Source organism: Sitophilus oryzae, unplaced genomic scaffold (assembly GCF_002938485.1).
Source record: "Sitophilus oryzae breed Bouriz unplaced genomic scaffold, Soryzae_2.0 scaffold_818_pilon_pilon, whole genome shotgun sequence".
NCBI classification, from domain to species: Eukaryota; Metazoa; Arthropoda; class Insecta; order Coleoptera; family Curculionidae; genus Sitophilus; species Sitophilus oryzae.
The window spans coordinates 285,022-308,352 of NW_022147437.1; the positions used below are offsets into that span (position 1 = coordinate 285,022).

Consider the following 23,331-nt stretch of genomic DNA (forward strand, 5'->3'; position numbering starts at 1 on the left):
AATATGTTCGAGATGTAGCTGGCGTTACCGTCAACATATTCGAGATTTAGTTTAGCTCTGCGCCGCCGTCGCTGCGCGCTGGTAGTTTACAGCGCAGCGGATAAACAATACTGTACCTTAGTTCTGCTTTCAGTCGACAGAGTGGATGGTTACCGAAGACAGTGTTGCCAGAACAATGGATTAATCTGTAGATTTACCTATTTTGTGTATATATTTTTTTATTTGTGTACATATAGATTTACCTATTTTATTATAATAATAAAGAAATATGATTAAACTTAATTTTAATCAAAATATGTACATTGCCTTTTGTTTCATCTATTCTTTTACATGAAATTAAGATACTCCAGGACAGAAACGAGGATAGAAATATTTTGTTATATTTAGAATATATATTTTCGTTGTTTATTCTATGTTTAACACCAATAAATTTTCAATAAATAAACGCAGATTTTTCATTCAATGATATTTTTGTATAAAGTATTACAGATATTACACATTTTAATCTGGCAACACTGTCGCTTTCAGTTCCACACCGTCTTCGATATGCCTTCGCTGGCCGAATTAGAGAAAATTAGTGCTTTATGCGTTGGTTGCAAAACGAGTGGCCACAGTACAGCACTTAAAGGGAAATCAAATCAGCCTTGTCACGAATTCGCCCATTAGGTTGCGTATCTTCCCAAATCTTTCAATCAACGATATTACTTTTTTACGAATCTTCCATGTACCCTGCAGACCACAAGGACTGGAAGGCAAATGTGTAAGAAAGAGATAAAATAAGGATGGAAAGCGTGATTTAATTTCATCGCCCGTCGTCCTTTGCAGTGATGCCAAATCTGAAAATTTTTCTCTCAATTTACAATAAAAGATATTATGTGATTATATTAATTGACTAATTAATTATTGTCTATACTATTCTTATTTTATTTTGTTAAATTTTGACTATCCTACTTTGATTTGCACTGCACGCCACTGAAGGATACTGAAACGAGTACGAAAACTAAATATTAGTTTTCTGTAAATCAACAACATTCAATACCTAAAAAAATTAGCGCCACATTGTTTTTTATGTATGCGGTATACCTATTATTTCAATTAAAAATATCCCCTCGATTTCCTTTTTGCATAATATCTATGACAATATACGGTACTTTACATATTTACATACATAATCTCTAAATATATCAATTGGCATGTGCTATTGATAAACCTCAACCAATTATCTTGACATATACCTTACTATAAATAATTCCTTACTACTACAATAATTGTAGTAGCAGAAATTATTGCGGTTATATTATTGTGTTATATATGCAAATAATACATTCTATATTCATGGAATTAAAGCCTAATAATACCTGTATAGGTAAAAAACTCCATATGAATTATCACTAAATTACAAAAAAGTAATAGTAAGTATATTTTAGAAAATCTTATAGAAAATCAAACTTTGATCAGGCTTTTCTTTATTTGACATTTCTCTGAAAATTCGTCTGAATTTTAAGTAGAGTTTCCAACGGTCCTATAATTCCAAAAAACAGTCCTCTTTTTTGATCGTATTGTTCTCTTTTTTCTCGCGTATTGAAAATAATCTCTTTTTTGCTGCTTTTTTACACACCAAACTCAAAATAATAATAATAATAATATGTTTTTTCAAACGACACAATAACATTAATTTTTGCGACGTGATATAAAATACTTTATACCTAACGTTAACCGTTTTTGAAAAAAATATATTTAAAATTTTTGGACGAAACAAACTGCCTCTCAAAAAAAATGTGTATAGCCATCTATGATATCTAGGGTTACCAGGTGAAAACTTATCCACCCCGGGCAAGCCTTCCGAAAAATCCGGACAAAATCCGGACGTCACAATTTTTTAGCGATATAAGAGCAAAAATAGTATATTGTTTTATTAGGAGTAAAAATGATACTTTTTGTGACGAGGTTGTGGAGTGGACGTTAGGCAAAAGTGATTTACTTTTATGCCTAGGCGTTATAATTACTTTTTATGTTGTCAATCATGTCCCAAAATTTAAATATTTTGTGATGTTTGAAAAAAAATACATTTACAACTTTCAAAACATACGAAGTAAAACAATGAATTTACACTGCTGAATTTATCGAGGATTTTTTAAGCAAATAAATTTATTAAAACTAATATATTATTTTGCGTTATTGTGACCATTTCTTAAAATCCGGACGCTTATGAAAAATCCGCCCGGACTCAACCGGACGTAGTGAAAATCCGGATATGTCCGGATTAATTCGGACGTCCGGTAACGCTAATGATATCAAGCCATGTATAATATCACAATTTATAAAATTTTACAGATAATTCAAGCATTTAATAAAAAATGGGGGTACCCATTTAAAATATGAAAGTTGTTGTCAATTTGCGGTATTTCCAGAAGTGCCGTCATATTCAAAATATTTTTAATCGACAGATCTCATTGTGAAACAATGACGTACAAAAAATCTCCGATCTAGATATTATATAGTTCTCTAGGAACTTAATGCACGCGCAGCCATATAAAACATAAAATTATTTTCCACCAAATGTCAAATGTAGTGGCTATTTCTAAGCCGATTGGTATAATTGAGTTGATTTCTATTCCATCAATTCCATAACTAGACAGTGATTCAATAAATATTAATAGACTTCTCACATCATTTTTTTTATAGTTATTGTATATTAAACGTTCTCTAACCTAGTGTGGGTACATATTATCAAAGCAAAATCTTTGAAGGCGGGTAAAAGGACAAATAACTCACAATCTTAAAAGTATATCTACTAAGATTGCGAGTTATTTGTCCTTTTACCTGCCTTCAAAGGTTTTGCTTTGATATTGTATATTACTTTCAAATGTATATTTTATACAATTAAGCCCCATATTCACTATACGCTAATGCGTCCATGTGTAAGTTTTTTTAATTTCACTCAAAATGAGTTATTTGGGTCATAAATGACCTAAATACAAAATATTTTCGTGGTGTCTGTCTGTCTGTCTGCCATCTGTAACACGATCACTCAAAAACCGCTGAACCGATTTTAACCAAATTTGACACAAAAATACTGTGGCACCCGAGAATCTGGCCATTAGTTTTTGGTGGGGGTGGGGGTTGGTAAGGGGGTATGGGAGGGGGTTAAAAATTTTAAAAAATCGTAACTCCAAAATTACAGTAGCTAGCGAAACGCGTTTTTTTAAATGAAAGGTTTAATAGAATATATGTCTAGATTTGTTATGAAGTATTTTTAAATTGTTGAATGGCTATTTCTTTGTGTAAATCGACTAAATATTAAAACATACCTGAAAATCACCTACACACAATACCTCCAGAAATAAATTATTTGTCATTGTCAGTGGTTTGTCAGTTAGATTATATATCAAGTTTTTAGATAATTTAGGGATCAGTTCATACAGCCAGCTTTAGATACATAAATATTAGAAAGGTTCGTTTAAACGACATTAGTGGATTAGCTACACAAAGCGATTTTAGGAAATTCATCCTCTTAGAGAGTAAAATTATGTCGGAACAATTTGTTGTATGAAAATTCCTTACTATGTGGTCTAGAAGAATGAAATCCTACAAAAAGAATTACAAGAGATTTTTGAAATTCATCAACCAAATGGGTAAAGTTAGAAAAAATTTATATAAAACTTGGTGACCTCTGGATTATACACATAAAAATTGGCGCAAAGGATCATTTAAAAGACATGAGTTAATTATTTGGATAAAGCGATTTTATGAAATCTATGATCTTAGGGAGTAGAATAGGGAATGAAAGTTTGCTGTACGAAAATGCATTACTATAACATCTAGCGGTGTTAAGTACTAGTGTTAAGTACATAATAATATTTAAAGAGAATAAAAATGCTCTTGAAATTGGAATATTGACGGCTTTTTATAAATTTTAAGTAAAAAATATGTAATCATGTAATATGTAAAGTCAAAAATAACAATATCGATTTTTTGTCGAGCGAGTCTTAAATAAGTGCAATTATTCTTAGCGGTTGTAGGTATATTTAACCCCAGAAACACGATTATGAGTTTTTTCGCGAAATTTTTTTTGGGAATTTGGAATATTTTGAAAAACCTTTTGGATTTTTTTTAGTTTTTAGTTAAAACCCATAATTTCTTGATAATATGGCTACATAGATAGGTAGAATTTACAAGACAGAAAAACCCGAAAAGCTGCAGTGGTTCTCAAAATTTAAGCAAAAAATATTTTTTTTGGAAATTTTTAAAGTAAAATAACTCAGTTATTTTGGAGTTATTTGAAAAACGGTAAAGTGAAAATATAAATAATATAAAATAGTAAGTATCAATTTGTTAGTTCGAAATTCGTCTATTGTGTTCGTGGTATTTCTATTGATGGTTCGCCCAAAAACCGACATTCGCCGAACCGCCGCACAACACCGCGCAACAACGCATTGACGAACCGCGTTGACAAACCGCATCTGCGATGAGTATGGGGCTTTAAATTAATTTTTATAATTGTTTTATGTTGTTCATTTTGTAAATCCATTAATTGCGAGTAATTCTTTTTTGGATTATTAATAATTTTATTTTTTTTCATAGCAACTGTTAAAATTGCCTTATATCTATCAAAATTAGTAGATAAAATTGTACTTTAACCGCAAGGGCAGATTAAATGATACTTTAACAGCGAGGATAGGGTTAAAAACTTTATTTCTTCTCGCACGTTTTTTAATTGCTTCCATTTTTGAAAATATTTGTATTCCTTTTCATAAGTTATTCGGGATTTAAATGGAAGTAGTTTGGATAGGACGTTTATCGCCTCAGCCTGAATATCTGTTGGTAATTTACTTATTTCGTTTTGAGCCATTTCTGGCTCCAATTCAATCCGCAATCGACACGAAAGAGAATTAAAAATATTGACTCAAAACTGACAACTAAAGAGACAGGTTTATTTATTTGTCAAATTACATAGAAACCAACGCCAATCCAGCACAATATATTTTCTACTCGTAATAAATTCCTTGAAATAATAATTTCTGAATATGTTTTAAAACGTAACTCGCCATTGAAAAAGATATTGTTTTATACACGACGACAAAATTGCATTATCGTAATAATCCCGAAATTAATTCACTCGCGATTTCATCGTTCGTGAATTAATCTTTTCGGTCGACGATAAAATACCATTATTTTATCGTCTTGTATAAAAAATAACTATTAGTTAATTAATTATTATTTTAAGTCTAACGAAAAGAAACACCCTATATTATATCAAGACGTCATCTGGAAATGTTTTAAAACCGGTTCTGTCTTATTGCAAAAAAGGGATAATAAATAAACGTGTGTAGACAAAAAATAATGTCTATAAAGAGTACTAGGTACATTGTTTTATCTGTATAGAAACAATTTTAAAGTCAGTTAGAATGATGGTCCCTCAACGCTACGAGTATATTCCAAACTGTCATATTTCACACGAGTCTGTTCCAAACTGTTATCACAATTTCGGGTAAGGAAAGATTTTTAAATTTTTATTAGAATCTTTTAGTGTATTTTAGTATCTTTCCAGATAGTAATTATTTAAAAATTACTAAAATACTAGAACATTTGTAAAAATTCTTTTAGAATCATATTATAATAATTTATATTGTATGCTTTATCATAATATATTTGCGATGGGTTTCATTTCGAATAATAATTACTGTAGGTTATTATTTTTAAATATTTTTTTAATAAATACAGGGTTCGGCAATAGTGCGTCGGGCATCTGTAGTTTCTGGAATAAAAAACTTGAGAATTTTGTTCAAATGTAGACCTAAAGTACCTACGAGGATGTATTTCAGGAAAATATTTTGACTTCTATAGGGTAGCTCAAAAACGTGTGAGTGGATCTATATGTTTTTTTTTTAATGGAATTATTATTGCATTTTTAATCACATCCTTAATGAGACTGTGTCCTCCGTTTTTTTTCTAAAGCCTGTCATTTTTGACATTTGACAGAAACATATGTTTTTTTAAATGGAAACCATAGTTGGCCATGACTTTATAAAAAGTGCCATTTTTTAAGCTTTTCAGCGATATAAGCTATAATATGTTTGCTTCCTTTCAGATTACTTTACATAATCCTTAGATATGAGTAAATATATTTCGATAGTTTTAGAGATATTAAAAAATAGTATGTATATATTTTTTAACTAAAATATATACAGGGTGAGTTTTAAATAAGTATAAATATAGGGATCTATTATATATTTCGACCTCATGAATACGTCTGAGTTTTTTTCGCTATTTTTTTTTTGAAAATTTGTATTTTTTTATTTTTTATTTAAAAAACATAATATACTGGTAATATGGCAACATAGATTATTATTACAAAAATCAACAGTAGGCGGGTAAAACCCGAGAGCGATGAGACTATTGAATCGCATAATCACATTTGTCTATCACAGTTGAAAAAATAAATAAACATTGCACTACCGACATTCAAATCAAAAAAATATAAATTTAAATTAAAATTAAAATTAAAATTAACATTACAGTTTACAATAACATGTAGTGAATAAAAAGATTATTCCAGCTCTTCATTTCCACATCTAGTCTATTCTTAAACATATTCACAATTATTGTAGCATCCAGAGAAGCAAAATTTAAGCAACAAATGTTTTTTTAGTTTTCAAATTAAATTAACTCGTTATTTTTCGGAGTTATTACTCGGACTTTTTTTTTGAAAAAAAAGAGAAAAAAAAAGAGAAAATATGTTCCTTTTATCGAGATCTATCAATCCTGAAAATATTTGAATTTATTTCTGACTCACCTTGTATAGAGGTTTTTTATACTCCATATTTTAATAGACATTTTAAACGATATAATAAATATACGGCGTCTTTCCATACGTTAACCCGTCCATATACCTCTATTCTCTAACGTCGCTTTTGATGATCGATTAGGAACCGCGCGCATTTCGAAAACTGAACTTTTAACATTGCCCAACAAATAACATTACCAATGTGTTGGATTGGTTTATCAATTCCACTTAAGTAAAAATATTTCATTTTTACTTTAATTCATATAAAATTATATTCATATACAGGGCAAACAAAAAATTACATAAAATACAATTTATCGGTGACTTAAAATGATCAGACAATGACTGTCGTATATCCTCCAGTTGAAGAGAACAGAATAGTTTAATTTATTTAAAGATTCAATAAAATTAAAAATATCAAGAAATGCTATAGGTACTCAAATTTCATGAAACATATTATACTAGATATTAGAGAACTCTATATTATAAGTACACACATAATATTTACACACAAGAAATAAAAAAATGAGGCTTTAAATAATTCAAATTCATAAAACATATTTCACTGAATATAATATTAAAGAATTTTCATTACGGATTGCAACAACCCAATTCCTTCCTGGTCATTCGATTTCCCATTTCTCTTCCACTCTATCAACCTTTCGTCCCTTTCTTCGGACGTCCTGCGAGGCTATTTTGTCCTTTCGACTGCCCACGGACATTCACAACATTGTTAAGATTCTTATAAGTCAATTTGTGGCGATAATTGAGCGTTGCCGTTTTATCTATCTTACTTAGGATCTGTTTGTCCGTTTATTGTCGGTTTGTCCGTTTATTGTCGGTCAAGTAGGAAAATGATTAAATTTGAAATTATATAACAAAAATTGGGGGAATAAAAATTATTGCTACAAGGATAATATGTAAGAAATTCTTAACGTGGTTTAACTATGTCCCACCTGACCATTTTTATATGTTCCATATTTCTCCAAATATGAAAGTTTCAATAGCACATTTTTTTCAATTTTATTTATTTATAAAATACTAATTTAAAAAGCACACTACATATTAGTCCTTTTGATTTTTTGAACATCTTTCTAAGATATGGAGAAACATAGTTTTATCTTCGGTTTCATCCAAACTTTCAAATTCTCCATAAACGGCTATCAAACGATTATCATCGAACGTGAATTACCCTCTCTATACAGTTATATTTTTTGCTGTTGTAAAAGTTATAATTGGGGGTTAGAACCTTTGGTGTTACAACAGCAAAATAAAACACTACATAATAATTCACCAGAATACAACAAAAACACTTTTACATAGCATTATCAGCAGATGATTAAAACTTAATGTTGTTAAAGTATCACATTTTCTGATAAATATTATCACCCTGTCCGTAGCATTGAACTAACTAAATTTTGTGCTTCTTTAACATTTTGAAACAACAAAAAATATGACGTTAATCAAAATTAATTTATAAACGCCTTTCGATTTTAGAAAAAAATCAACCATATTTTCATGTTTTTTTTTAAATTTGCTCTTAAACTGTATGGAAATTTGAATAGCTATATACAGGATTAACCATTCTGGAACAAGCAAACATTTTTATGAAGTAGATATTCATTTGGTATTTGATATTGGATAGTGGGCATAGTGTACATTCCATAGTTTTAGCCTTTCATTGATCCACATCTCAATATTTTTTTCTTTAATGTTATAAACATTTATCCCAATTTGGTTATGCATGAACCATTATAATATAAATCCCCTAGATTTAAAAAATAATAATTTATAAATCAAAAAAAATGTAAAGAAAGATTGTCGATGAGTAGAATAACTGAAACATCTTAAACATTTTTTATTTTATTTTTAGCGGATCTTTAGAAGTTGAAAATTTTCTTTCTGTATTTACTTTAAACTACTCTGTTAAGCTACCTGAATCAATAAAAATCAAACCTAAAATTTTACTTTCCTAGCTACAAATATTGCCGACGCGACGGTGTAATAAATATTTCAGATTATATACTATCCTTAAAAAGATAATACCTTCATGGCAAGTTAGTAAAGGCAAAGTTTAGAGAATTTTTCTGTAAACTTTTGTGAGGGTTCGCTGAGATTGACCATAAACCATAAATCAGTTTTAAAAGCCGGGACAGCGACTATTTATTGGGGTCTTGTTTACCTTAGTAATAATAATTTCTATTTTGTAGAAATTTCAGAATCTTTGAATATTCTAAATAAACAAATGAGTACTTTTGAAGATAATATTAGCTGGATATTTTCTGTATTAATAATTACAATTACATTTTTAAATATGTTAATATAGTATCTTAAGAAAGACGGTATTTTGCCACTGAAACAGAAATCTAAAAAATAAAAAAGACTTTTGAACTTTATCTTTTGCAAAAAGCCACTGCTTTAAGCCCCATACTCGCTATATGCATCCATACATCTATATGCACGTGGTGAGTATGATGCGGTTCGTCAATGCGATTCGTTAGTTCGTTTGGAAATTCGTACATTGCGTTCGTGATATTTCTTTTGGTAGTTCACCCAAAAATAGACATTCCGCCAAACCACCATCGCACAACCCATCGCATCGACGCATTAAATTGACACTTTGATGAACCGCATCAGCGCATAATAAGTATGGGGTTTTAGGATCCATATGTCCATATGTATATCACCATCTGCACAATCAAATTAACAAAAATAATAAAGACAAATTATATAGTCTAAACTACTTAGAGAATACTTTTTATGAGAGGATTTTTCACAAAGATATACTATTAAGATCACAGGTGTTTGATAAATTTAGTGTTTGCCTTGAAGACGGGAGGATACAGACTACCTAAAACGTTGAGCGTTTTTGTTGATTAGGCAAGTTTGTTTATGAATAAAAAGCCACCTATAGGTATACCACCTAATCTGATATCCCTTTAGATTCTAAGACAATCGTATTTTACGATAAAAATATCTTTTTATTTTATAGATTTCTCGATTTCTGTTTTAATTCTGAAATCATCATCATCATAATCATTTTCAGCTCATTCAACCATTTCCAATTCTGATGTAACTTCCTTCACATATTTAGATGCTCTCTTTGTAATTTGGCTCATTGTTGTCTATTGTTGGCTATGCGCGCCCAAGTTATCCTTGCTAATTTTCTAATACCATGATCCCATCTCAAGTTTGGTCTTCTTCTAGGTCTTTTAATTCCTCGTGAGTACCATGCTGTAATTCTTGTGGTTCATCTGTTGTCCGTCCTTCTTGCCAGGTATCCTGCACATTGTCACTTAAGGGATTTGATTCTGTGGATGACATCTACTACCTGAGCTTTTTGTCGTATCCACTCTATTCTTTTACGCTCTATCTTGGTTATTCCCAGCATATTTCGTTCCATTGAGCGTTGTGTGACCTGCAGTTTTCTGATAATTATTATAGTTTCACATGCATAGGTCATGACTGGCAGTACACATTGTTCGAATGTTTTCTTTTTTAGATAAAGTGGCATTCTAGATTTGAATATGATTGAGTTTCTTAGATAAGTATTCCATGATCATTAATTCTTCTGTTGATTTCTGGTAGTAGAGATCCCGACCTGTGTATTAGTTGTCCTAAATATATAATCTGCTACTATGTCTTTTCGGTCTACTAGTTTGTTAGTTGTCATAACTTTAGTTTCTGCTAAATTCATTTTGAGACCTACTTTAATAGTCAGTTCTAAAATACCCATGATTTTTTTAAAGGTATGATCTTGCTGCAAAGTATAGATATTAAGTTATATTAATAGTAATTGTCCACAATAACCATTTCATAAAATATATTATCATATTGATAATAATTTATTATACGCCAATTAAATATACCATTAACTGTATATTTTTTGCAACATGTCATTAATTACTTATAAACATATTTTATAACGTTTGTATGACTGTATAAAGTTATTTATAAATAATAATTTTATTAACGTAATTAATTATCCTTAATTCAATATATTTAAAGAAATTTACTTATATTTAATTAAAATTGTTGTATAATAGCCAACTACAGATTTATAAATATAGGTCAATTACTAAAATCCATGTTTATGTCTCTATATGAGTGAAACAAAAGAAGTAAAATAAAATCATTAGTTAATCATTAACTCCTATATAGGGTGTCTCAGAAATAAGTGAAGTATATTAAGAGGTGGTAGATCAGCCATATCTTCTCTGTGTCATTTTTAAAATAAATTGATAATAAACGATGTCTACCAAAATATGGCCAGTACGAACACCTGATATGATATGAAGCCAATACCAACTTGTAGCAAGGCTGTTATTAAGCCAATTTCTTTTTTTTTTGTAATTGTACCATTACATCGCTTAGCTTTGACTGCTCTATTACCATAAACCATAAATCAAACCAAACCAAACATAAGTTAAGAAAAAAAGCATTCATATTTACTTTTTTTTATTTTGTCAACCGTATTTGTTTTAACTATATTGCACACATTGGTCTTTAAATATTATTTTTTGAGACAAATAGGTATTGAAATTAAAGTGTAGATTAAAACAAAACTGAGTTATATAAAAAGTAAAATATGTTCTTTTCAGGGGCGCATTGAGGGGCTCATATATTATAAATAAGATAAAATATGGCATAAAATGAAATTGTAATGAAAGGAATTTATAATAGCATTCAAAAAAATAAAATCCACGTCAATCCAAATTCTTTTCCACAGTCACAATACCTTTCAGCTCAAAATTTAATTTAAATCTAGTATACAGGGTGTCCCAGAAATAAGTGCAAATATTTTAAGGGGTGTGGTAACTATCGATAAAAGAAATATATTTTTTCTTAATCGTTTTTCCAAAATCCTTTGAAAATTTCCAAAAAAAAATATTTTTTGCTCAAATTTTGAGAACCACTGGATCTTTTCTGGATTTTGTTTCTTGTAAATTTAATCTACTATCTATTTTGCCATATTATCAAGAAATTATTTTCTTTTAAGTAAAAACTAAAAAAAATCCAAAAATTTTTCAAAAAATTCCGAATTTTCAAAAAAAAATGTTTCGCGGAAAAAACCTCATAGGCGTGTTTCTGGGGTTGAACTATACTACCAGTTAAAATACTTGTACCTATTTCTGGGACATCTTGTATACTTTACTTAAATATTGCCACTACCCCCTACCCCTCCCAGACTAAATCTCTAAATGCGCCACTGGTTCTTCGTTAAATTAATTAAATCATAACAGTAGTACATTGCATAAACTACTGTGAAAATAAACTAGTAAATAAACATTTCGTTTAACTGAGGAAAATTTAAAATTTAAATGAGATTCTTTCAGAGAAATTCTGTGCACACTTCAAAAAAAACTCTTCTTGTATATAATTTAATTGTTAAAAAAGGTTTAGATGAGATTTTAAAAAGATAACGTCATGAAAAAAAAATGGAAAAATAGCTCGTAGACAGAAATGTATCTAATTTTCTCATTTTACTTATTTTTTGTTACACATTTATATGTATTACCAAGTTAGAGATAAGGTAACATTTGGTTAAAATTGATTTCACTTTTTTCAAATTATTTTTTATAGTTTATATCTTGCTATTTTCATTCTTTTCTGCAGTCAATTACAATACTAATTATTGTGTAACAGTGACTAACCTACATAAATCTCTATAAATACTTTATCCATTAAAAAAAATAAGCAGAATAGATGTTAGAGTTGTTAATAGCGCAAGTAATTTATGTATCACCTTAATAAAATATTACCAGCAACATCTTACAACACCATCTCTAAAACAATTAAACAAATATTGAAGTTTACTCAAGTGAAGAAATTTAAATTTCAAATCAGGATTTTTTCTCTAACTCACCATCTTTAATGACGACCTGTAGTCACTTCTGCATACATACACTCGATAGTATCGATTACCGTCTCCTTGTTCTCTGACATCGTTGAGTAGCATACACTTAAAACTAGCGATGGGAACTATCGAATGAATTAGACTATCGAATGGTTACTGAATGAATGATTTCAACTATCGAATGGTTTCATTCGAATAAAATCATTCATTCATTTGTATACTAAAGCATATGTGACAACTTCGCCGTGCGACTAAATGGTTATCGTTAAGCCACGACTATCGAATGCTTTAGATAAATGAAATTTAGTATTCGTTTGATTTTTGTCTGCGTCGGTGCATTATTAGTTCTTCCAAATTTTTATAACTTGCCTTCTAAATACTGTGCTATTTTTGCGTTTATTAAAATATTTAAAATACTAAAGTAGTAGTGTTTTTTTTAAATTGACGATTGTGTACGTGTGCAGGTGGTCAAAATTTTTCCGAAAATTTGTGTGATTTTCCGATCTTTCAATTATTTAATTTTATACGGTATATGGTCTATTTTTTTAATGGGAAATTTTGAGAAGTAACAATTTTTAAGAGAGATGAGGTGAACTTACAATTAATTTTAAAAATACATATGTATTTGTATTTTAGATGTTTTAGATGTGGTAATGTGGTTAAGTAAATGGTTATCGAACTCAAATTTTGGGATGAGAAAATTAAATTGATTGACTAAAGTTTTACACTTGCCAATTTAAAAAAAAAGTTAACGATATTTGTATTTTGTTTATGCTAATTCTCTTACATGTAGATTTTTGCGAAGAAATATTTCATTTATTTTTTAAAGTAAATGCCAGTAAAACCAAATATTATTTTTAAATACTAATACAAAGTAATAAAAAGTAATAAACGTATATAATTTTGATTTCTAATTTTTTATTTATATTTTTCTTTTATTACACTGCATGCTTAGAAAATTAATAAATGTTTATATTTCATGATGTTAAAATTTGTTGTTAATATAACAAATTAGTTCTGTAATTATTATTATTTAATAAACCAACGTTGCCAAAAAATTTAGAGACTATATTATTTTTAAATAGGTAATAGATCTAATATAAATAATTTTGACTTCTAATTTGTTGTTTACATTTTGCTACTGCTTAAAAAAATGTTTATATTAAATGATTTTCAATTTTGGTGTTAATAGGTATAACAAATTATTACTGTTATTATTATTTATTAAACCAGTTTTGCCTAAAAACATTAAAAATCATTTTCCTACATCCAAAATAAAAAGTATTATTGCAGTGTAACAACAGAATATTAATAAAAAAAATGCAAAATATATAGTCATACCACAGGTCATACTATCCCTAACTAACTATAATACCAAAGAATAATATTCTTTGCTAATACCAACTAATACGAATATACGGCAACAGCGCCGTTCATAATGTATTTTCTGTGTAAATACTAGCACCTCAATAAAAAAAATAATGTGTCCTTATCTTTATCTGACTCAAAATCAAAGATGCCGGCTTTTTCATACCATTGCCACCGACCGCCGACCGCTGTCGGGTTTCTAGGAAAAGAAACCTACGTCGCCGGGCGACAACTAAAATCAGTTTATATTTTATTATAATCGATCCTGACGAATAAATGAATTTTACAAATGAATGAATTTTATAAATGAATGGTTTTTGCTGCCGAATTAATATACTTATTTCAAGGCAGATGACGCATCTATTCGATATTTTTATTCGAATAGTTTTCGACGAATGTTTTCTTATTAGCTATCGAATTATTCGAATGAATTGCAACTATCGAATGTTTCGATAGTATTCATTCGATAGTTCCCACTACTACTTAAAACGACATGATATGATGAAGAAAAAAATTCCTGACGTCAAAGATTTAGTCCGTATTAAGATAATAAAGATTTAAGTACATTCTTTTTACAAAAAAATATTGTAAAAATGCAATTAAAAACTTAATTTATCTTGAACGAAATAAATGATAATGAGAATAGAGAAAAATCAACATTGTTTAAGAAATAATATTTCATAATCAAAATATCCAAACAAAATTAAAAAATATTAAGGTAGATAACAAAAAGTTAAATTAAGGGTGAAGTTAATTTTTAAGTAAGTCAATTCGATATATTTGTAAGATTCAATTTTATAATTTGTGTAAATTATTGCCTTTTACAGGGTGTCCCAGAAATAAGTACAGATATTTTAACGGGTGGTAGATCTGGCCAAAAGAAACATCTTTCTCTTTACCATTTTAAAAACAAATTGAAAATAAGTTATTTAACTTTGAAAATTTAAAAAAATAAAGGCAACATTTGGAGAACCGCCGCGCCGGCAGATATCGCAAAAAATACCATCCATTTTGCATAGATGCATTACATTTTTAAGATGGTGTTATTATTACACAAAATAAATTAAAGGAAAAAACTTCCCCACAATATTAAAAAAATATATTTATGGCAGATCGATGTGACTGCGACAGTTCTCTTTTTCGATACAAACTTCACTGTGCTGCTTTACTTGTAAATGCTATTATAATAACTACTAAATAACAGTCCCCATTTCTAAGACATTATTTTCAAATAAGCTTCATCATAATTTGATCATAATTTTTTATTGAAATTTTCTGTTTATAATAGTTTTTTGTAGAACTATTAGTAACGGGTACTGATCTCAAAAGATTAAAATTATCATTCCTAATTTTTTGTGTAGAAATTTGAAATTGCTGTGAATTTATAAGTATAGAAATATGTAGGATATACGTTCATGGATAACGTTAGGAGGTGGCAACACTGCAAGGTTTAGATACACCGTAGAGAAATCTCAGGTGAATAAATAAGTGACACTAAAAAGTTTTTTTAAATTTCCCGGAAAATGTCAAGAAAATTTTCCACAATTTTTTTCGCATAAAAAATTAAAAGGCATATTTCTAGGGTAGAAATATACTAGTTAAATTATCTGCACTTATCTCTCAGACACCGTGTGTAGGATAAGGATTGAGTAATAGAAAAGAGGTGTGTGTTAAGAAGAAATATGAAGTTTTTCAAGATATATGGAAATCCTCAAATAACACTCGGCTAATATTATTGATCGTTCAAAAACATGGATCGCAGCAAAAGAATGGATCACAGAAAAAGTGAGCAAACCAATGAATGGAAGAAAACTGAAAAGTTTATGTTTTATATCATTGTTCTCCAGATAAAGCAGATCTAGGAATGATGATGTTACGATGATATGTTTCCTTCATAGTCAGTTTCCACTATAGACAGTAACTGAAAACGATAAAGCTTTTGAAATGTGTTGCAGGAAAATGTGAAAAATTTCATGGACAGAGAATAGCCAATAAAGAATTACCACAAATTACCTATTAACTGCATCGGAAACCGCTCGGCAAACCCGACACGCCTATTGAGTGGTGTAAATACACCAGTCGTTTAGCTGTTATATGTTTCTTTTTAAAAACGCGTGTAGGATTTTTGTTGAACTTTTGAACTGTTATTTCTATGTTCAAGGTATTGTAACTGATATGGGGTCAAATTTTATACAAATTTCAAAATTGTTAAATGTCACTACTGACAATCCAGAATTTAATGTTGGTGATTATAAACTGACATATTTTTTTGACACTCCTCATCTTATTAAGGCCACAAAAAATAATCTTATGCAAAATGTATTCTGTTTCGACAATAAAAAGACATCTTGGAAGTTTATAGAAACTTTTTATAATAATGATAAAAAGCAACAATATAGATGTGCACCCAAGCTCACGGATGCTCACATCTATCCAAACAACTTTCAAAAAATGAAAGTTAAGCTTGCTACGCAAGTAATTAGCAGAACGGTAGCCATTAGGTTACAGACGCATATGACTCTGGGTGTACTTCCTGCTGAAGCACAAGCCACTCTTGAGGTAGTTGAAAATTTTGATAAAATGTTTGATTTACTAAATGCAGTGGATTTTAATCACCCTAATCCGTACAAAACTGTCTTTAAAGGCTTAGATTTTCAAAATGAATATTTAAATGAAATGGGTTTATTTCTAGCAAACTTAAAAATTTTTAATAACAATAATATAGATATAACTTTAAAATGCAAGTTTCGTACGTGCTGGATGATCACAATAAAGTCCATTCAAATTCTCTGACATCGACTTTCTTCTATTGGATTTACCTATTTAAAAACAAGGAGAATTAACCAAGATTGCTTAGAAAATTATTTTGGCAGCGTTAGACAGCAACAAGGTAATTCTGTAAATCCAACACCTATAGAATTCCAAAGGGCATTTAGGAAACTATTTTGTCAAACTTTTTTGCATTATGAATTGTTTCGATGACTTGGGTATTTTATTAACCCAATTAAAGTCCGTCAAAAAGTCCAGAATTTTATTAAAAAATGTGGCACCATTAAAAAAACATCAGGCAATAACTTTACCAGATTATAATTATAGGCATGAAAGTATAACAACTCAAAATGCCTTTAACTATGTCTGTGGCTACATCATTAAAAGGGTCTTCAAATACATCAATGTGATATTTGTCTAAAATTTGCAAAGAATCCGAATCTCTGGATAACTCGAAATTATTTACCTATTTAAAAGCCTTTAATCATGAAAGTGGCACTTATGGGAGTTTAAAATCGCCAAATGAAAAATTTGTTCATTTTATTTGCAGGCTGGAAAAATTATTTACATTAAATTTTGATGAGTTTTGCACTGAAGAAAACATTTCTCAGAGGCTGTTTGATATAATGAAAACTATAGAATTTGACCACCCATGTGAGAAATTTCCTCTTATTTACATCATTAAATTATTTATTAGATTGAAAATATTTTATGCATTAAAGTTTACAAATAAAGATTTATATAGTCAAAAAAGTCCGATAGAACCAATAGAAAAGTAACTATTTTGTCACATCTTTAATTAAATTTTGTTAAATAAATTAATGTTTTTATACTATAAATATCTTTTTTTCCCTAATTTCCTACGAACTGATATATGACGAGCAATCTATTAAATTACTGTGAGATTATATGCCTCGATCACATATTGGTGCAGATTATTTTAACCCAAACAAATAATAACGCAAACTATACATTGATGCGGATTGTCTATGAACTCTTTCTGAAGGTCACAGAAACTGAAACGCGGAATTCGGTGTTCTTTCGCATCTGCTATAGTTAATTTGTGGAAGTACTACATAGAATAAGGATAAAATGTGAAAAAATAGGAGATAGAGGAAAAATAGGTAATATTAAAAAAGAAAAATTGCAATCTGCGCTTATTAGAAAAAGAGAGGTAAATGGTGAACTATTAAGACTCCATTTCACTAGTCCGAAAAAATAGCAAAATAGGCGTTCGACATTTAATGTTGTGATTACAGTGATATATAATTTATATGTTTTTGTAATCAATTGCTCGCTATTTTATGACAAATGCTAAAGTCCTGCAAACCTTAATCAAGCCTTAATCAAAGCACGTGTGTTTGGAATTTTGGGTGTGGCTTAACACAACAGGATCGGGCTAAGCCTTAGGCAGATTTCTAAAATATAATATATATTTCCTTCGGCCACACACCCGCTTTATCCGACCCCTTAGAGCGACCTGAACAGTACAGCGTAATAGACTCTTAAGGCTAATGCAAAAGGAAAATCAGAAAAAGTCTAAGAGACACAAGAATGTATACTTAGTTAAGTAATGTAAGAGAGTGCGACTGCGACTTCAAGAGGATTTATTTAGAGCTACAATCAATAAAGTAAAAATTGCACTGGTGGTCTAATTTCAGATATAAGACGGTATTGGAAGAAGAAAAAGAATGTTATTCAGAAACAAAAACATTAGGCTCTAATTTTGTACCTGTTCTTCCGAATTTTTCCTTATATTCCCTTTATGTTTTTCTTCCATTATAGCAGTGATCACATTTTCTATAATTCTCCACCAAATTTCTTTACTCCTCACTAATATTATGCGGCGTTATCTTCAAACAACAATCCGTACCAGCTCCGATTCTAAAATATTCAAAATTATTGGAATACGAAAGTGAAGAACGGTCGACGACAGAACAAACACAAAACTTACGCCTCTCAAAACAATAACAGCCCATATGGTAATTAGAGTTGTAGCGAGAATATTCCGAGCGCATTACGCGGGAAATGAACAATAATGAGCGTGAAAGGAACAAACCTGAACAAATAAAGCGTCAAGGAGATTTTGAACAGTATAGAGTCAAAAATCGCAACGAATAGAGGTTACCGATTGTTAAGCGTGAGAGATTGAGACTTTAGTTTATTGCAGGACTGCAGTGTAACAATGTGAAATATGCTAATAGAACAGTTAAAGTTTTAGTTCCGATCAGTATTAAATATTATAATGTATATGCCAGAACACCTTATCACTGAGTGCGCCGAGACGACAACCATTTGTGCCATAAACTTGGGAACGACGGATATCGAAGATTGAGAACCAACCTCTGTAAAACCGTCTCAGATACTGGCTTTTGTCAAAGCCCTGAAACTGCATGGTGATTTATAACTCTAGAAAGGGGGACACAATAGATTTATTAGGTTACCATGAGTAACTTCCCCCCTTTTATACAATCAATCAATCAGTCAATATGTATATGCCATACTTGCAATTATAAAAAAATCAGTCACATTTTAACTGCCTTGAAATAACCAAGTGATTATAGGTGAAGATTGGTAATGAAAGCTTGAAATCGTACAAGATTACCGTTTAACAATGTCAGTTAAATGATTCCTTCCAATCAGCAATTTTTGCATCATGGCAAAATTTGTTTTCATTAAGTTAACAAAACGATTTATGTTTTTTTCCCTTATAGATAAATAAATAAAGGTAATACTGACCGCTTAAATAATTCTCAACTAATTTAAAGTTGACAAGAAAATTTTAGCAAATAATATAAGTGGGTTAGAAAAATTGGCTAATTCCTTCAGAAAATTGATTATTATATGTAGGAGTTTTAGACCGTAATTTCAAGATTGCCCCCATATAACAATGTCAAATATGCTAAGTTCTACATGCAATGCATGCTTTAAATTAATTTCATGATGTCAAAATTTTTATCATAAAATATATTGACTCTAAATTAGTTTATATTTTTTCTTTTATTCCTGGCTTTAGGTGGTTGGGGTCGTAAAGATGTTACTGGATTTTATTTATTATTTTATTTTTATCGACGACGGCGACGTCTCGACAGTATATGTCTTTTTCAAGTCTCTTGAACGTAGATTCCTACAGAATCAAAATTGTAAAAAACTGGACAAACACACAATAACGCATATTAAAACTATTATTTTATTTGTTTAGGAACATCACACTTTAGTATACAGCACGTATTTTCTCGCAGACCGTTTTGTATAAAACATATTCATCGTTTCAATAGCCGATGTCTACTAAAAAAATCAATTACGGCTATTACTCAACGAGTAAATATTATTAATTGTATTTATTTTTACAGGTCTGTGAGCCAGATGTGCGAAAGTGGCTTCAATGCCGCAGAAGGATTCTCCAGGATGGCGTCCCTGGGCGGGACGCCCATCGGTATGCCGCAAGGTTTACAAACACCTCAAGCTGTCAAAAAGCAAGAGGACCACATCAAAAGGCCCATGAACGCGTTTATGGTGTGGTCACGTCTTCAGCGCAGAAAGATAGCACAGGAGAATCCGAAAATGCACAATTCGGAAATTTCGAAAAGACTCGGTGAGTTCTGCAATTTCTGATGCTAATTAAGTTAAGAATTTAAAAGTAACTTAAGACATGTTGGTAACTAGATATTTTCAAAAACACGCTTTGGCTCTACCGGGTGGTGCATCGTCGTTGGAAACATAGGAAATCGCATGCTAATTTTGAACTTTCTGGATCTTATAGCTCCCCGGTTAATTTTGCAGCGAAGTTGTAAATATAGGCTTTTTAAAGGTCTGTGTATGCTGAATACATATGCCAAATTTGAACAATTTTGGACAAACCGATTTTAAGTAATTTAAGAAAAACTGCATCTGTTTTTAAATTAAAACTGAACAGCAAAACTACAGTTCGGGAACATTAAGCGTAGGTACCTACTACAAGGTTACCAACCGTTCTGTATTACAGAGGACAGTCCTCTTTCTGATCGTACTGTTCTCTTGTCTCCCGCATATGGAAAAAATCCTGTTGTTACACACCAAAATCTAACAAACTATCGTCTATCGGAACAGTGATTAATAAAATTGCTAATCTGGCAACAGCATGTCTGCTTCCGCTAGCTGCTAGCTCCACTCGTTCACACAGAAAAGAAATATGTACGTACAAGTAATATTTGTGAATGCGTCAAGAAAGTAAAAAAGACCATTATCCGTATAGTGTTTACATAACTTTTGGGTAAATTCTTTACATTTGAACGATGTTTAAACATTGTTTTGCCTGTTTTACACTCTCGTCCTCTATTTTTTTTGAATGTTGGTAACTCTAACCTACGGTAATGTAGTAGTGTAGACAGCACAACAAATTACATTTGACAATGATTAAATCATAGGTTGATAAAAATAGTATGTAGTATAGCAAACTAATAGTATGTTGACAGTTTTAATTTAAAAATTGATGCGATTTTTCTTAAACTACTTAAAATCGGCTTGTCCAAAATTATTCAAATTTGGCATTCAGCATAGGTAGACCTTTAAAAACTCTCCTTACGACTTTGCTGTAAAATTAATAGGAGAGCCAATATTTGGACAGTTCAAAATTTGCAAGGGATTTCTTATTTTTATAACCACATGGTATATATAAAACGTAATTTTACTCTAGTATAAGCAAAGGCTAGAGCCCCGGTGCTTAGAGGTACAAGTCTCGTGTACCAATCTAAAGGTAAACCTACTTATCAGCCCACTATCATTAATACTATTAAAATAGTTTAAATACTTAGATTAGATTAACTCAATTAACGCAAATGAGCACTTGGGCATTTGTAACTCACTTTTAAGGTTATAGTGCTAGCCACAAGATATACCTTCGTAGAATACCGACTATATAGTAGACTGTACCTTGCTACTTTCAGGTAAAAAGGTACACCATTATTATTATTATTTTTAAAACTAAAGAAATCTTTAGTCTAGCATAGTAGTCTATAGTCAACATCTAGCATACTTTAGCATATTTCATCAGTTATATACATTGAAGATTTGAAGTGAATTTTATATATATTATATACCGAATAACTCCATTCTTTTTAATGTTTATTTTCAGTGTACATAATTATAAAATTCACTCTAAATTAACAATAAATTGAAATGAAGTTCAAAAAAATACTGGTAAAAACAAGATCAGATCATAAATAAGTCTATATCAGAGGGTTGACGTCCATGTTACTATAATAAATAAACTAGTATTTGCCAATAATGATTAATATCCCATGGGATAAAACAAGAGAACTATATAATATGATTAATTATTAAGTAACTTCGTATGACTATAATTAATAATCGCAAACGGTTATTATGAGATACCTAAAAGGCAAATTACAACTTTTTATATGTTTTTGTAATATTGTTAGACTGTGAACTACTTAGATACATATACCTATTGTAGTCATCCTGTAGCCAAAATAAATATACAGTCTCAAAATGCAAGTAACATTTATGATTTTATGAAATGTTTTGTCGTATTGTTAGACTATGAACTACCTAGATACCTACAGCTATTTTTGGGCGTCTTGTCGCCAACATAAATATACCTTCCCAAAACACAAATTTACACTTTTTGTGATAAATTCATGACGAAACTACACAAGAAGACAAACATGTTGTTAAAAAAACTTACTGGACTAAACTGAGAACTAGGCGAAAAAATTAATTACAAAGATTGGTAAAAAAACAGTAAAAGGAAAACTTTTTGGAACACTGGGCCTAACATATTTGTTTTAAAATAAAGATTGACTCCTGATTTCTTTTTTTATCTTAGCCTTAGGATGATATTTCCAAAGATATATTGTTTTAATATTAAATTGGTAGAGGTGTCTAGGTTGTAATATGAAAGGCCTGAAGTTTTAACACGGCCTCCCTCTTTTTGCTTCCAAGATAAGAATTAATTACCAGCAGCGTGGGCCCTTTTCGGCCTAGAAAGATAATTTAATGCTTTGTTCTTGAGTTCGGCAACGAGCCTTTATTTGTCGCTGTAGTATCCTTGTTCTTTGTCAGGAAAATCTGTATAATACATCCGACAAGAAAAGTTTTTTGCCTTTTGTAAACCTTTGTTCTTGTTGTTTTTCTTGCTATGATGGTTTCTGTTGCGGATGGTAATTAAACGTTTAATTATAAAAGTTTTGGTTTCTTCTTATATTTATCACACAGTGTTCTGGTATATGAATGAACGATTTCTTATTTTATTGACCGTCCAGATTAGCCCGGATAGCAAAAAGGAGACGTTAACTTAAAATATTTTTCTATTTACTTTCGACTTGCTTGGTATTATTTTTAAAAACACCGACTCAAATGAATAAAGAGAAAAAAACATAATACACACTTACAAATAAATAAAAAAAAGGAAATGAAAAGACTCAATCCACATCAAACTCCATTTAATAATATAAAAAGTGTTTGCCAGCTACTAAATTTCATCTCTAAATTAAAGCAAATTGTAAAAGTACCCTTAAATTTAACATTTCATATTTTCTTAATAGTCTAA

General features: G+C 30.0%; 1 protein-coding gene across 1 annotated transcript; it reads left to right on the forward strand.

Annotated features, from left to right (window-relative positions):
- Window positions 1-5,373: 5,373 nt before the first annotated feature.
- On the forward strand, window positions 5,374-23,331 carry LOC115889665 (SOX domain-containing protein dichaete-like). The gene is made up of 3 exons (XM_030909725.1): window positions 5,374-5,491; window positions 20,135-20,376; window positions 23,327-23,331. Exons 1-3 carry the CDS (start codon window positions 5,409-5,411, stop codon window positions 23,329-23,331), a joined length of 330 nt encoding a protein of 109 aa, XP_030765585.1. The 5' UTR covers window positions 5,374-5,408.